The sequence below is a fragment of the Raphanus sativus genome, chromosome 6 (genome assembly GCF_000801105.2).
Source record: "Raphanus sativus cultivar WK10039 chromosome 6, ASM80110v3, whole genome shotgun sequence".
Lineage (NCBI taxonomy): Eukaryota > Viridiplantae > Streptophyta > Magnoliopsida > Brassicales > Brassicaceae > Raphanus > Raphanus sativus.
Window position 1 is genome coordinate 5537807 of NC_079516.1, and position 16660 is coordinate 5554466.

The 16660-nt window shown below is 37.8% G+C and overlaps 3 protein-coding genes across 6 annotated transcripts; 2 read left to right on the top strand and 1 right to left on the bottom strand.

Annotated features, from left to right (window-relative positions):
- Window positions 1-241: 241 nt before the first annotated feature.
- On the top strand, window positions 242-3343 carry LOC130497034 (pectinesterase 3-like). The gene is made up of 4 exons (XM_056989871.1): window positions 242-320; window positions 404-912; window positions 2616-2741; window positions 3062-3343. The coding sequence occupies exons 1-4, from the start codon at window positions 242-244 to the stop codon at window positions 3341-3343; spliced, it is 996 nt and encodes a 331-aa protein (XP_056845851.1).
- A 1180-nt stretch (window positions 3344-4523) lies between these two features.
- Window positions 4524-11723, top strand: LOC130494342 (1-phosphatidylinositol-3-phosphate 5-kinase FAB1B-like). 4 transcript variants are annotated; one of them, XM_056989162.1, is made up of 12 exons: window positions 4524-4619; window positions 4949-5781; window positions 6006-6743; window positions 6856-7009; window positions 7120-7455; window positions 7558-8418; window positions 8495-8826; window positions 8907-9030; window positions 9113-9241; window positions 9372-10841; window positions 10920-11186; window positions 11283-11723. In XM_056989162.1, the coding sequence occupies exons 2-12, from the start codon at window positions 5183-5185 to the stop codon at window positions 11607-11609; spliced, it is 5337 nt and encodes a 1778-aa protein (XP_056845142.1). In that variant the 5' UTR covers window positions 4524-4619; window positions 4949-5182; the 3' UTR covers window positions 11610-11723. The 4 variants fall into 4 exon arrangements, with proteins under 4 accessions (XP_056845142.1, XP_056845143.1, XP_056845141.1 ...); XM_056989163.1 differs by having other exon boundaries at window positions 4529-5781; window positions 7558-7963; window positions 8042-8418; XM_056989161.1 differs by having other exon boundaries at window positions 4529-4699.
- A 159-nt stretch (window positions 11724-11882) lies between these two features.
- On the bottom strand, window positions 11883-12764 carry LOC130496755 (uncharacterized). The gene is made up of 3 exons (XM_056989164.1): window positions 12482-12764; window positions 12272-12396; window positions 11883-12183 (listed from the first exon to the last, which is right to left on the bottom strand). The coding sequence occupies exons 1-3, from the start codon at window positions 12638-12640 to the stop codon at window positions 12045-12047; spliced, it is 423 nt and encodes a 140-aa protein (XP_056845144.1). The 5' UTR covers window positions 12641-12764; the 3' UTR covers window positions 11883-12044.
- Between the last annotated feature and the right edge of the window lie 3896 nt (window positions 12765-16660).

Here is a 16660-nt window from a genome sequence, read left to right on the forward strand (position 1 = left end):
CATTACTTGTTACGCAAGGCTTTTATCCAAGCTTGTGTGGCAATGAAGAAAACGAGATTGGGAGCCCAACGTAACTGTTCCAGGAGATGGAAGTGGAGACTTCAAGACAGTCTCAGAAGCTGTGGCTTCAGTCCCAAACAACAACAAAATCAGATTCAACATATTCGTTAAAGAGGGTGTCTACTAAGAGAATGTGCTATTACCGAAGAGAAAAGACAACGTGGTGATCTATGGAGAAGGAATGGAAAAGACAGTGATCTCCAGCAATCAAAGCAGGCTGGAGTTTCCCAAATCCACGACAGAAGCCACAGCGACATTCTGTAAGTTCTTCTTCTTCTTCTTCTTTCCCGTTTTGAACATTCAATACTATTCTAACCTTTTGTTGTTTGTGTGTTTGGTGAAGCTGTTCTTGCCGACAGCTTCATAGCTCGTGATATCAAGTTTGTCAACACCGCTGGACCAGAGAAGTTCCAAGCCGTTGCGTTCCACTCCAAATCCAACCAATCAGCCTTGTTTCGATGTGCTTTTCACGGCTACCAGGATACTCTCTACGCCCACGCAGGGGAAAAGCTTTACAGAGAATGTGACATAGTAGGGACGGTGGATTTTATCTTCGGGAACACCGCTGCAGTGTTTGAGATGTGCTCCATCCGTGCAAGAAGACCTCTCATGCAACAGGTTGTGACGGTTACAGCTCAGGGGGCGGATAACCAGGAGAAATCTGGCTTCTCCATCATAAGGAGCAAGATCTTGCGGTTCGAAGACGAAGAGTTCACGGCTGTTGCCTACTTAGGTCGTCCTTGGAAGAGCCACGCCACAGTGGTGGTTATGGAAACCGAGCTTGGGGTCTTGATAGACCCTAAAGGGTGGGTTGCATGGAAGCAGGGCCGTCTCAAACTTTATACCGGCCCTGTTCAAAAAAGAAATATGAATTTGAAATATTTTTTTAAAAATATCATTATAATATATAATAAATACATCAATTTAATTATTTTATATCTAAATGACATTATTTTCTAGTTTTAATGTCAAATCATTGATCAAATCATTGAACTTGATTATTTGGTATTTTTTAAAGCAAAATCATCAATCAAATCATTAAATTTGACCACTCTAACTTTTTCAGTTTCTTTTACGTTTATTATATCTAACATCAAAAATAATAATCTATAAATATAATAGAGTAACAAAATATGAATAGCAATCTATATACTATTGATTGGACAAGTCACTCTTTTTTTTCTTGTCAACGGAAGTTGTTTAGGTTAGTTTTCTTTTATTTGTGTTTGCTATTTTTAATTTAAAAAATAGTGAAGAAAATATATATTTTCTCCGTATTTATAATCTATTGATAATTGTTTCCTAAACATAATCAATTAGAATATTAACTTTCTATACTACCTTTGAATATTCAAACACACATCAACAATTATTTCTTACTTTCCAAATATATAACTGATATAAATACTAATTACTTCCTAATTTATTGTATTTTTAGTTGGTTATATAAACAAAATAAAAATTTGTAATTTACATTTATTGGTTATAAATATGAAAACTAAATTAAAATATAATTATTCTGATTGTGATAAAATATGATTTTAAATTTATAACTATTACTAAAACAAAAAATAATTATGGACATTGTAAAATTTTAGATCCTATTCGACCGCTCCACTTTCACGTGCTAAAAGACGGTGAGCCTTGGTGAATTCCGGAACTATGGCCCCGGTTCGGACGTGAGGAACAGAGTGACTTGGGTCGGGTACAAGCCGGTGATGACGGAGGAGGATGCCCAGAGGTTTACGATTGACATCTTTATCAACAAAATGGGATGGTTAAAGGACTCTTGCGTTCCTTACAACGGCTCTCTGTAACTAGTTTGATTCAAAGGTAATATTCCCGTTAGAGAGTGGGTTTGAACTATATGATTATGCTTAGTATTATGTCTATGTAAATGTTGTTGAGGTTAGAATATTTCACATATTAGTCAGATCAATATAGCAATAACAGAGTATGTTCTGTTCTGAACGAGTATGTAATCCTTGCTTAAGAGTCGGTTTAAACTATATGAATAGAAAGAGTATGTGAAGCCCATCTAGTTTAACAATTAGTACTATGTCTGTGTTTGCAAATATTGATCAGTTAAGAAAATTTCTCAATAACATAGAAGTTGATGGAGCACATGTTAGACAAATCAGTGTAGGAATAACAGAGTCTGTTCTGTTCTATTCTGTTCTGTTCTCCATCATTATCAAATTCTGATGAAGAGACAAGATCAATTGATATCGGCAAGAGAAACTTGGTTGTTTCAAACAAGTTTTGATGATGATCAATAGGTGTGCAACTAGACCAGATTAATAGAAAAGAAGAAGCTGATGATTAAGGTGTCAAGAAGTTAGTTCTTTTTCTTCATCCTGATAAGAACAAGCTGGCGCTTAAGCTGAAGCATGGTGTCTGTTATCTGACAAGGTGTCTAGCGTCTAGCGCCAATATATAAACTCAAGAAATTGTTTTAGGACACTCTTGTTCTGAGGGCATGTTTCTTCGATGACCCCGAGTTCCGGTAAGGGTTTTATAGTTTCTCAGCTGATTACGGTTTGATTCTTGTACAGATTACCAAATATATATATTACTTCGTCGACGAAGGAAACTACCAGATGTGGGACGAGAATCTAAAGAAGTACATTGATGATCTCAAGAACCCTAGTCTAAAAGGAAAGCCTTACGTACTCGGCAAGGTACATTGGCTAGAGATTTCAGAGGACATTGTTGTTCCATGAGATTTACGTGTACGCTCGTGGCGCCAAAGCAAAAACGGAAACTTAAGGCTTTTGTATGAGTGTGCACCGTCGAGCTTCATCGTTGACGTTGAACAAGCCGGAGAACATAAGATGAACACCGATTCTGGTTCCAACAGAAACATTACTAACTCAACTTCTGTTCACCTACTCATTTAGCTCTTTTAGACTCTGCTACTATAGGTACATCATTACCTTCCCCTGGAGTGGAATTGAAATGTGAATATAGTGTTGGTGGCCTCCGAGATAATTTCTTGCAGTTAGGTGAAGCAAAAGGATCAAACAGATTTGCTAACTTAGCCATGTTGAAAGAGGAATTGCCATCAGGTGATGTGACCTTCCACTCTCTGTCTCTGCCCCCATCAGTCCACACCAGCCCACAATTTGTTTTTAACTCTCCACTGCCCTCAACTAGGTCCTCATTATCAGACCCTCTTCTTGATAGTTCTCAAGTGGTTCTTGATGAACATGGTTACAATGTTGTGGCTAGTTTTGATATGGCGCAAAGAGTTCGTGGAGGTCATTACTTAAAGCCATCTTAGAATCTAAAAGACATGGAGTGGGGCACAATCAGTGGGGAGGAAAGGCGTGGAAGAGGGGCTACTCCACGTGGTCGTCGAACTTACTAAGGCTTAATATTCGACGAGTTCTTCATCTTCCTATGTGTTACTTTTTATGTTATGCTTTTAAGTCAATGTGATACTTTGCTTTAAAATGTGCTTTGAACTCTATGACTGAGCCATTCTCTTGTAACTTCTCTAGTTAATAGCAAACTTTTTGTCAAAAAAAAAAAAAACAAGCCGGAGTAAAATTAGGATCAGATGGAAATACTAGATATCCAACCGACCAAAGGTAACTCAAAGTCACATTTTGTGTTTAATTTACTACTAGACTTCAACCAAAACATTAAGCCATTTAACTACAAAGAATATTTTCATGTAATACAATTTGACAAAGACATGCAGACTAGCTATATCTTCTTCTTTTTTTTTTGTTCTTTCAGACTAGCCCTATATCTATACAAATTAATATCGATTTCAATTGTGGAATTGATCACATGGTTAAATCCCATTTTTGGAAGTTCCAAAGGACCAAAGCAGTCTCAACATTTCATGAATTTTTTTTTTCAAAAAGTTTGTAACCATAAAAATTTTGTAACCATAAAAATTATTTCATATCTGTAAAATAAAATCAGATCTGTTACCATTTTATTATATGTCTCCCAAACTACGTTCATATTGTTTTGTTTATATATATATCAAACTATTAAATTTGGATTAAGGTGAAGTCAATGTAGAAAGGATGTTTCATAATCTAATTAACTAGATTTACAAGAAAGTGCTTAAATATGAGCAAATTAGTAAATCTTTATTGTTGCTATTTAAATGTTAATGGTTTTTTTGCAAAGTATATTTAAATAATTTTGAAATATTACATATCAATATACTTACAATGATATCTATATCTATATCTTATTAAAAAATTCTTCTTGTTACAGATTTTGTTTTCTAAAGATTAAGGTTTCCCAATTAGTATGTACTATGTACATTATGAAAAGAAAAAAAAATGTTATCCTGGTTTTATATTGTTTAGATCGGGTACGTTAAGGTGTATGGTGAAACTGTGGGACGCGGATTATCATTGATCGCTTTCCTTACCACAGAAAAAAAAACATTGAACAATCAGTCAATAAGCTCCAAATTTCGGATTAAAAAAATAAAAATTCAAAAAAAAAAACGTGAAATTCAAAGGAGGGAAAATCCCCTCAAAACTCGAGTGTAGAAGACGACGACGATCTCTCCTGGTGATTCCGAAACGGTATTTCGATACGATCGATTCAAAATTAGGGGTTTTGGGTTACAAACCTCGATTGGTTCCAAGGGATTTCGATTTTCAATGTGCGTATTTTCGAAATATTCTGAACCCTAATGATTTAGGTTTCTGCTCGATTTCTATTCCATATCGCTTAGAAAGATCTTTGCTTTTGGTTGTGAAATACCCAAAAAGGGATTCCTTGATCGCCTCGCCCCCTAAAGTTTTAACTTTTGTTTTGTTCTGATTGATTTCGTGTGATAGTTTGTGGATACACTCTTTATTCACATTCATGATGTTTGTTTGTTTTTTTATTGTTATGTTTTGTTGTTCAGTGAGAGGTTAAGATAAAGGTTGAAACTTTCCTGCTTTGAATGAATGATGAGAGACAACCAGTATCTATATGAGTTTGCTCAAAGATGAATCTTTTACAAAGCCATCTGATTATATGATTGTGGAGAGTGACTCAGGGACTTGGAAATTAGGGTTTGCAATCTCTTAGGTGCTGAGTTTTTGGATTCTAGAGTTCCATGACCGTCTTCATAGCATGAAGGTTGGGGAGTTTTTAGATGGATAAAGGAGATTGTAACAGGACACTCTGTGAGATTGTGAGTCTGCTGAAATCATGGCTCCCCTGGCGATCCGAGCCACCTACTGTCTCCAGGGATTTCTGGATGCCTGATCAGAGCTGTCGTGTGTGTTACGAGTGTGATTGTCAGTTTACTCTTATCAATCGCAGGCACCATTGCCGTCTCTGTGGCAGAGTTTTCTGTGGGAAATGTACAGCGAACACGGTACCTTTGGCTACCGGCGACTTGAGAGCTCCAAGTGAAGAGTGGGAGAGGATCCGTGTTTGTAATTATTGTTTCAGGCAGTGGGAGCTAGGTGATGGTGGAGCGCATCTTTCGAATATTCCTGATATTAGTGCTTCATCTTCTGAGACGAGTCTTCTTAGCTCAAAGACTGGTACAACTGCCAATAGTAGTACTCTTGGCTCGATGCCGGGATTGGTTGGTCCTTATCAAAGGGTTAAACGTGGTTCTGATGTTAGTTTGCATGGAGTACCTTCTAAGGAGACAGGCACAGCAAGGCAAGGTAAAGAAACTTCAGGGAGTAACAGTTTCATGGCCACAGATGTGGAAGATCCATCTCGCTTTGGTTTAAATAGGTATTCTCTTTCTCTGAGTCCTCTTTGATCTCATAGGTACATGTGAAGCTTATTAGACTCTGCAGACAACCTCTAGGGTAGGCCATGTGGCCTTTGACCACGCTTTATGCAATTACCATGTGAAGTATGTAGCAGCAACTTATAGTCAAAACTAGGAAACCAGAGTACTTTAGATTCGCATTCGTGTTTGGGTAACTTTACATTTTGTTTCCTTTATGCATCAGGAGTGATGATGATGAGTATGACGAGTATTGTGCATACCAGACTGATACTGAGACGAGTCATTCTCCCCGAGCTAATAAATACTATGGCCCACTGGAATACGAGGAGATGAGCATATGTGATGGCCCCAGTAAGCATCTGAGTTTCGACACCGCTGACCAGAAGAGTGTAAGCGGCTCTCCACTCATTCATCAGTGTCTTGAATCTCTAATTGGGGAAGGATCAGAGCAGTTCCAGAAAAAAGATGAGAATGACGAATGTGAAGCACCTTCTCCGCCAGATATTTCGGATGATCAAATGGCAGAACCGGTGGATTTCGAGAACAATGGACTTTTGTGGGTTCCACCTGATCCGGAAAAGGAAGAAGATGAGAGAGAGAGTCCTTTGTTTGACGAGGAAGATAATGAGGGAGATGCCTCAGGTGCGTGGGGATACTTACGACCTTCCACTAGCTTTGGAAGTGGAGAGTACCGTAGCGAGGATCGAACAAGTGAAGAGCACAAGAAGAATATGAAGAATGTGGTTGATGGGCACTTTAGAGCTTTGCTTGCACAACTTTTGCAAGTCGACAACCTCCCTGTGAGCGATGAAGAGGGCAAGGAAGGTTGGTTAGAGATCATCACTTCTCTTTCTTGGGAGGCGGCTAACTTACTGAAGCCTGATATGAGCAAAAGTGGAGGAATGGATCCTGGTGGCTATGTCAAAGTGAAGTGCTTAGCTTCCGGGTTCCGACATGATAGGTAATAGAAGAAACAAAACTTTATCCCAATTTTACGCGCTGTGTATTTTCTATGACGTAATCTGTATTCTTGTGAAGTTTCATTTTTCGGTAATCCGTGTATTACATTACAGTATGGTTGTTAAGGGAGTTGTTTGTAAGAAGAATGTGGCTCATAGGAGAATGAAAGCGAAGATTGAGAAAGCTCGACTATTGATTCTTGGTGGTGCGCTTGAGTATCAAAGGGTCTCAAACCAGTTCTCGAGTTTTGATACTTTGCTGCAACAGGTGAAGTTTGAGTGCCTCCATAATTTGTTTTCTTCTCGTTGGTGGTTAGATATGGAGTTTGCTTTTTATGCCTAAACTCTTTTAATTCTTGGACTTATTTTTGTTTACAGGAAAAGGAGCATCTAAAGATGGCTGTTGCAAAGATTCACGCTGAACGTCCAAATATTCTACTAGTCGAAAAATCAGTTTCTCGATTTGCGCAAGAGTATCTTCTAGCCAAAGACATATCTCTTGTTCTAAACATTAAGAGGCCACTTTTAGAACGCATTGCTCGCTGCACTGGTGCTCAGATCATTCCTTCAGTAGACCACCTCTCGTCTCAAAAGCTGGGTTACTGTGAGAATTTTCGGGTGGATAGGTTTCTTGAAGAACATGGCCAAGATGGAAAGAAAACAGTGAAGACATTGATGTATTTTGAGGGTTGTCCAAGGCCATTAGGCTTTACAGTAAGCACTCCCAGCCATTTGAATTAAAAAATGCAAGCAGAGTTCTTAGATCTGATTGCTTCATAACATTACTTCTTGCTTTTTGTGTCCTTGCTTCTTCAGATTTTGCTTAGGGGTGCTAATGAAGAAGAGTTGAAAAAAGTGAAGCATGTAGTCCGATATGGAGTGTTTGCAGCTTATCATTTGGCACTCGAGACATCGTTTCTTGCTGACGAAGGAGCCTCACCAGAACTCCCCTTGAACTCCCCAATTACAGTAGCTCTTCCAGATAAATCTACAAGCATTGAACGTTCGATATCTACTGTGCCAGGTTTCACGGTCTCCACACATGATAAATCTCCAACAAGGATATCTGGTTTCGAACCACAACGAGCAAACAGTGTTCCAGCATCAGAGTTGCTTTCGACTACTGCCAATCTATCCATCCAGAAGGACATAAATCCTTTGATATCCAATGATTCAGGCTGGCAGGCTAGAGAAACAAATCCGGGTTTCATATTCTCACGCTGTAATGTTTCATTGACTTTGCCTCACTGTGTGATTGAAGGAAGAAACTCAAATTTGTCTGAAAGAGATGCAATCGCAGATACACCAGCAGACAAAAGCAACCCATCTATTGAGGCACCAGACATAATGGACAACTCCCTGCATTCATCTGAGCAAGGCTTTGTGCGAAAGACTTCTCAAAGTAGTACGAGCGTTATAGTAGAACACCAGGACAATGGTTCAGACCTTACAACCATCCAACAACAACAAAACAGTGAGGATTCAAAAGAACCACAATCTCAAAAAGAGGAATTTCCTCCGTCACCCTCTGATCACCAGAGTATTTTGGTTTCTCTATCGTCTCGATCAGTGTGGAAAGGAACTGTGTGTGAGAGGTCTCATCTGTTCAGGATAAAATACTATGGTAGTTTTGATAAACCCTTGGGACGGTTCTTGAGAGATCATTTGTTCGATCAGGTAAGTTTTCCTCTCCTTTGTATATGTACAGCTTATAGAGTAATTTGGTAACCCAAATATATGCTCAAAATTGCAGGGTTACAGGTGTCGTTCATGTGAGATGCCATCAGAAGCTCACGTTCACTGTTACACTCATCGACAAGGCAGCCTTACAATATCTGTCAAAAAGCTCCAAGATTATCTCTTACCTGGTGAAAAGGAAGGGAAGATCTGGATGTGGCATAGATGTCTGAGATGTCCCCGACCTAATGGCTTTCCTCCAGCGACTCTACGAGTGGTGATGTCTGATGCTGCATGGGGATTATCGTTTGGGAAGTTTCTAGAGCTCAGTTTCTCAAATCACGCAGCTGCCAGTAGAGTAGCATGTTGTGGCCATTCTCTCCATAGAGACTGTCTTCGCTTCTATGGGTACTCTTTTTTCTTGCTGCCAGTAGAGTAGCATGTTGTGGCCATTCTTTCCTTTGCTCTAACAAGTTGTGCCCATGTAGATTTGGGAACATGGTTGCTTGCTTCCGATACGCTACTATAGATGTTCATTCGGTCTACCTCCCACCATCAGTTATTAGTTTCAACTATGATAACCAGGACTGGATACAGAGAGAGATAGATAAGGTTAAAAATATCTCTGATTTTCTTGGATGCAGATTTATAATCTCACCCTTTTGACTGATTCTCTTTCTTTTCCATCAAGCAGGTGGCAGAGAGAGCAGAGCTTCTGTTTTCTGAAGTACTAAATGCTATTAGTCAAATTGCAGTGAAAGGTTTTACGCGTCGAATTGGTGAACTCGAAGAACTGCTGCAAAGAGAGAAAACAGAATTTGAGGTAAAAAATTATGTTATGTATCTACAACTCAGCGCGTGCAAGATAAATTGGTTCTCTTAAAACCAATGTACGAACAGTAATTATTTTAAGAGAACAGCTCTATTTTGTAACTTTCTTACGTTCCTTCCAGGAGAATATGCAAAAGATGTTGCAGAGGGAGGTGAAGGAAGGCCAACCTCTTGTGGACATTCTTGAACTATACCGGCTTCGCAGACAGCTGATATTTCAGTCTTATATGTGGGATCACCGCTTGATTAATGCATCAAAATTTCAGAAGCTTGAGAGTAGTGATGACACAAAGCGAGAAGAAAATGAGAAACCACCCTTGGCTAAGAGCCAGACGCTCCCTGAGATTAATGCTGCGACAAACTCTCTTCTTGCTGGCTCAGAGGTTGATCCGAATCCTGATACTGGTTCTACTGGTGACACTGGCTCGTTAAATGAAGTTCAGAAGAAAGCTGATACAAATTTAGATTTGAATCCGGAAAAGGAAGATGTGGGAGAAGTTTCTCCCAGCAAGACCCTACCTGATACTTCTGTGGAAAACAAACTCGATGTTCGCAGGACACAGTCTGATGGCCATTTAGTGATGAAAAATCTTTCAGCCACTCTTGATGCAGCATGGATAGGCGAACGTCAAACATCAGAGGAGATTCCAGCAAATAATAAGATCTTGCTTCCTCCTTCCTCCATGTCAAGCTCTTCAACTTTCCCTCCAATCTCAGAGGGGTTAAAGCCAATAGATCTCCCAGAACAGCAAAAGGAACTCAAGGTAGCCTATCCAGTTTCACCTGCTTTACCGAGTAAAAATTATGAAAACTCGGAAGATTCTGTAAGCTGGTTAGGTATGCCATTCCTCAGTTTCTACCGGTCCATCAACAAGAACTTTCTGCTTAGCTCTCAGAAGCTCGATACATTTGGCGAACATAGCCCTGTCTATATTTCATCATTTAGAGAGGCAGAGCTTCAAGGTGGACCAAGGCTACTTCTACCTGTGGGTATGAATGATATTGTTGTTCCGGTGTATGATGATGAGCCCACAAGTATGATCGCATATGCCTTGATGTCACCTGAATATCAACGCCAAATTTCTGTTCAAGGGGAATCTCTAGTTTCATTTCCTTCTGAACTGAATATCCCTCGCCCAGTTGATGACACCATTTTTGACCCTAGCAGAAGCAATAGTTCAGTCGATGAGAGTATCCTTTCAATGTCCTCATCTCTGCGTCTTGACCCACTTTCGTATACAAAAGCTTTCAATGCTCGAGTCTCGTATGGAGAAGACGGCACTCTTGGGAAAGTGAAGTACACAGTTACTTGTTACTACGCTAAACGGTTTGAGGCGTTGCGAGGTATATGTATCCCTTCGGAACTTGAGTTTATAAGGTCTCTTAGCCGGTGTAAAAAATGGGGAGCTCAAGGTGGAAAGAGCAATGTCTTCTTTGCTAAAACCTTGGACGATCGTTTCATCATCAAGCAAGTCACCAAGACAGAATTGGAATCGTTCATCAAACTTGCACCTGCTTACTTCAAGTACTTATCTGAGTCTATCAGCTCGAAAAGCCCAACTTGCCTGGCAAAGATCTTAGGAATCTATCAGGTACACTTTTAACTGCTAAGTTGAGAAATTTACTGGTCATGTTTGACTTGTGATGAGAGTATGTATTTGTGTTAATAGGTTGCAACAAAGCAACTTAAGAGCGGGAAAGAAACAAAGATGGATGTTCTGATCATGGAGAATCTTCTCTTTGGAAGAACTGTGAAACGGCTTTATGACCTGAAAGGATCTTCCCGGGCGCGATACAATCCAGACTCTAGTGGGAGCAACAAAGTCTTGTTGGATCAAAACTTGATTGAAGCAATGCCAACTTCTCCCATTTTTGTCGGTAACAAAGCAAAACGATTGTTGGAAAGAGCTGTCTGGAACGACACCGCCTTTCTTGCAGTGAGTTTTTACTCTTCTACTATAAATCATTAACGCTTCACTACTCTTCCTAAAGTTCATAAACCTATGTATCTTGTTATTGTTGTGTGTTGCCAGTTGGGTGATGTGATGGATTACTCGTTACTAGTAGGCGTGGATGAAGAAAAGAACGAGCTAGTTCTAGGGATTATCGATTTCTTAAGGCAGTACACATGGGACAAACATCTAGAGTCTTGGGTGAAGTTTACAGGAATCTTGGGAGGCCCCAAGAATGAAGCACCAACAGTAATCTCTCCAAAGCAATACAAGAGAAGATTCAGAAAGGCGATGACTACCTACTTCCTCATGGTTCCTGATCAGTGGTCTCCTCCTGATGTCATTACTAATAACTCCAGGTCAGATCAACCAGAAGAAACCTCTCAAACCGGTACGCAAGCAGAGTGATAATACATATAAGAATCCTCAGCATGTCATGATTTTTTTTTGTCTGGTATAGAAATTGGTTTTGTGCATATGGGAACACTATTCTTTGGTTATGATTCTCTTGGATGTGGATTTTGTTTGCATCTTTTAGATTATGTGTCGTTCAGGTAGAGTTTTAGATGATTGTCTGAATGATTCATTAGAAAGAAGTGAGATTATTTCAATTATTTTCCCATCTGTACAAAAAAAAACTTGTGTATATGAGATTCTTTTCTAATAGCTGAGTAGACAATGAAATCAAAATCCGGACATATATTCATGTTTGTGTTCTTACAAAAGAGATACAAGAAAGAAGCAAATGGCTGCTTCTTTCACCCAGCCTTTTTTTTGTGTACATTCTTATTCAAGAGGCCTTTTTGTAGACAGAACAGATTTTGATTTTTGAAAAAGAGAGATTTAGAGGAAGTCAAAGCTGCTCCATTTGATCATTCTTAGCTCTTGCTGTGAAACAATCTCTTCTCTTTGACCATCACCTTTCTCTGCAACTCTCATTTCCTGATAACTTCTTTGCAGAAGATCAAGAATCTCCACCTCTCTGTTTTTTTTTTATAAACCAAGTTAAGTATCTAAAAGCACTGAAACAATTTCGATCTGACGATTATGAATTGGGAAGTTATCATTACCTTGGGTAAGAAGTTACTATTGGACTCTCTGGGGGGCAACGAGGACCTTCATCGTACCCTTCACATATAACCTCTCCGCTATCATCCGTGTAGCATATGATCCCTTGTACTGGATCTTCATATACCTGTTTACAAAACACAAACCAATTAGATTTCTCAAGAAAATCAAGACCCGTTTCTAGACAAAAAAAAATGAAGAAAGGATCTTACAGTGTTCTTGGTGGAGTATCTTATTGGTTGAGGAACTGTGACTTGCTTGACTTTAACTTGAACGTGACTCTGTTGAAGCATCAAAGTCTTTGATCTTACTGTCTTTGGAACAAAACATTGTGTTTGAAGAGGAAGACAAAGTTTAGTTGAATATGCCATAGCCTCTGTGAGTCTGTGTGTGTTTCTTTTTTTCAGATGAAACTTTGATCTCCTCTTTATGGGACAAAATGTTTGGTTTATAGGTTCCAAGAACCTAATAAGAGATAATGGCAAAACAAAACTGCTAAGTTCCGATGATTGGTTGAATCTTAGTTTAATATTTTATAAGATTTTTATAATGTAAATAGTCACAAGATGGATATATTATAATGGCCGATAAGAGTGGTCATCTTACTAACATGTTCATAATGTCTATGTCGTGGGGTCATGACTCTCATATTATGAGTAAATTGTAAAGTTATTCTTTCTTTTAATAATTGTTCGTTTTTTCTTCTTACTTTTCATCTAATGAAAGGTTGGCCGGTCGATTTTTCCTGTAATCGTTGAATTTATGCGCATAATTTATAAGTGTCTACTCCGAGAGGTATGAGTATTGATTGGTGTTTTTTTCTTGAGAACAATTGATTGTTGTTTTTTTTTTTTTTGAAAAATCAATTGATTGTTGTTGTTTGAAGAGAAATAATAGTAACATGTCGTTTACGTAGGTTGATATGTGCAGTACATAAAATGCTTTCACATATTTCATCGTAAGATGACCACCTACTTATTAAATTTTCTCTTATTTTCATCAGTATTAAATATTTTTTTTCTTCAAAATATAGTATATTTTGTAATAGTATTCGAATTTTTTTACTCGCTTACTGAAACTAAAACACAAAAAAATATGGACAAGACTTGGGTTCACCCCTTATGGTGAACCTTTAAATTCACCACCTACCTAATAACCTATCAAAGTGCCAACTAGATTAATGATTAAAAAATATTAAATAATTTTTTCAAAAACCAAATAATTAAAAAAATAAATAGTGTCAATTTTAATAGTGTTAATGTCACTATCTAATCCATAAACTTAAACTCTATACCCTAAATCCAAATTCTAAGCCCTAAATTCTAAATTATAAACCCAAACTATATACCCTAAACCCAAATCTTAAACCCTAAATCCAGACCATAAATCATAAACCCAAAAACCTGAACTTTAAACCCAAATCTATATCCTACACCCAAATCTTAGACTCTAAACCCAAAACGTAAATACAGAACCCAAACCCTATACCCTAAATATTTGGATTAATATTGATGTTGTTCTTTTGAAATTTAAAGTTAAAAATTAAAGTTTTGATTTAGAATTCATGGTTTGGGTTACAGTCTAGGGTTTGGGTTTAGGGTCTACGGTTTGGGTTTATGGTTTGGGTTTAGAGTCTAGGTTTTGGGTTTAGGGTTTAGGGTTTGAGTTTAGGGTATAGTTTTGGGTTTAGAGTTTAGATTTTTTGGTTTGTGATTTATGATTTGGGTTTAAGATTTGGGTTTAGGGTATAGAATTTGGATTTATAATTTAAAATTTAGAGTTTAGAATTTGGATTTAGGGTATATAGTTTGAGTTTATGGATTAAATAGTGACATTAGCATTATTAAATATGACATTGTTTATTTTTTAAATTATTTAATCATTAATCTAGTTGACACTTTGATAGGTTATTAGGTAGGTGGTGAATTTAAAGGTTCACCATAGGGGTGAACCCAAGTCTTGTCCAAAAAATATAGTGGTTTATTATCTGCCGCAAGAATATTATTAGCTAATTAAAATTTGGCACGTGTCCATTTTGGTGACGTGTAAGTTTTGTTTTATTCAAAATGTCAATAATTGGTATATAGTTAATGATGTGATAGACGAGTGATTACTTGCTGGCTAAACATGGAGACATCGTCTTACAGTTTTTTTTTTTTTTTTTGAGAAAGGGCTTACATCGTCTTACAGTTGCTCGGAAAAGGTCGTCTCTTTCCAACGTCAGTAAGGTTAAGGTATGTTCTAGAGTAATATTATCTCGTATGTTTAATTTATTAGTAATACCAAACTATACATGAAAACGAATATTCCTCTTTTAATTATATGAATCTTTATTTTGTTTTCTTAAAGAAAACTACAAATGTTTATAAGTTTCCGAGTCATCACCAACAACTCAGAACCAAAAAAGCATATAATAAAACTCTAAGAATGAATCATATATGGCAAGGTAGGTCACAAATTGTTGGAGAAAACTTCCAGAATGGATTTAACAAAACAAGAAAACTAATGCTAATTGATTATTCTGTACTTAGTACATAAACTTTATATTAAAATTATAACTAATACTTGTGGTGTCTATTTGAGGAGGTTGGGAGGTGATATACGCTACCAGAGTTATTTTTATATATCATTTTTCTAATCCATCGTCCAGTTAAATCATCGTGTAGTGGTGGCCTAACTTATCAATATCGTACGATCTCCAAATTTAATAAAAGCAAGTATATGATTATAAAATTTGATACAATACTTATTAATATTATCTTCTTAATTTAATTATATTATGATGGTGAAGTACACTAGAAAGTAGAAACCAACTACGACTACGAGTGAAAACTCCGTGAATGGGCTCTTGGAGCAACAATTTTGTATCTGTATTTAATCTTTAAGAATATAAATCTTTTCATCTGGATAGTTATTATGTTTGTTGTCAATATCTATTATATTATGATTTTCAATTATAATTTCAAATTAAAGTACATCAATTTTGCTAAAGAATTTATATTCCTATCATTCCTATTCATGGCACTATAACGTTGCATGCAAGGACGTTCATCTGCATTACTAATAAGTAATTAAGTATATGCCATATATACAATACTAGTCAAGAAACGTTTCACAAAATTATAACATGTGATGGTTATTAGTTACTAAGTACATATCTTAAAAACCTATCAATTTACTTCAATCACGTACATGCCAACTCTCACGTCTAATTTGCTAACTCTCTAGTTGTTTTTTTTTTTTTGCAAATAGACTAATTATTATGAACCTGAAAAGTTGCTTCTCTTCTAAAGAATGAACAATCTATGTTAAGATGTGTAAGCCCATTTCAAGGCCCAAGTGTTCGTTCATCTAAACCTAACTTGTTTGTAACTCAAGCGTATGAAGCTGATGATCAAATGAGAATTTTGGGTTTGTATTGATCGATTTTGGGTGTTTTTCCAAAGGACTGAGTATGACAGTGCCACATACGAGTCGATACCTTTTCTCCCAAAGGACGTCTGTTTCAGATTGAGTATGGTATTGAAACTATCGAGGTAACTTCTTCATCACTCTATCTCTAAGCTACTAAGCAATGCGAACAATGCGAGTTGTATCAAGTGGTTATAGGTTAAAGGGTATCACGAGAGAGAGAGAGAGAGAGAGAGAGAGAGAGAGAGAGAGAGGAGAGAGAGAGAGAGAGAGAGAGAGAGAGAGAGAGAGAGAGAGAAGAGAGAGGAGAGAGAGAGAAGAGATCCATGAACACTAGTAAGAGTGTTTGCTGAGAGAACTAAAAAACTTAAGTCCTAAGTGTAATCCCTCAAAGATCCAAATGTAACCTCACGTTATAGTGGATTCCGAGAATGATTCTTTCTCAATGAAATGTTCAAGATCACAAACATTATTAGTCATTAGTTCATTACTCAACCATTACATAAAATTCATAAGAAAGATAGAAACCAGAATCAGACTTAAGGGTCGTAGGGGAATGCAAGTATGGTTCAACCAACCGTCTCTATTGATAAAGGTATCAACAGAGAACGTCTGGCGCCGCTTCATCCCGTCATTCTAGGTTCGTAGCCCGTCCAGTTTACGCGTCGACCAAGAACCGATCCCGGTCCGCTGTTGTGGGTATTCTCCGTACCTCAGAGTCGTAGGTGGTTCTTCGTTGTTTCCAAAGCCATCCAGCCTCGAGGCTCGACTATGTCTGCGAGATACGTCCTCATAACTAAAACGGTCGCAAAAGGCTTCCAAGGGCGTCCCAGATAGGTGGGTGGATGTTCCCCTCGGTAGGGCAATGACTGTGCTGCTCACGATCACAAACCCAGACTTAGCAAACTGATCAGTGGCACCCTGAGCAGTAAAAGTGTTGAGTTGATTCGGGAGAGGCCTTCTTGAGAGGACTTAGCAAA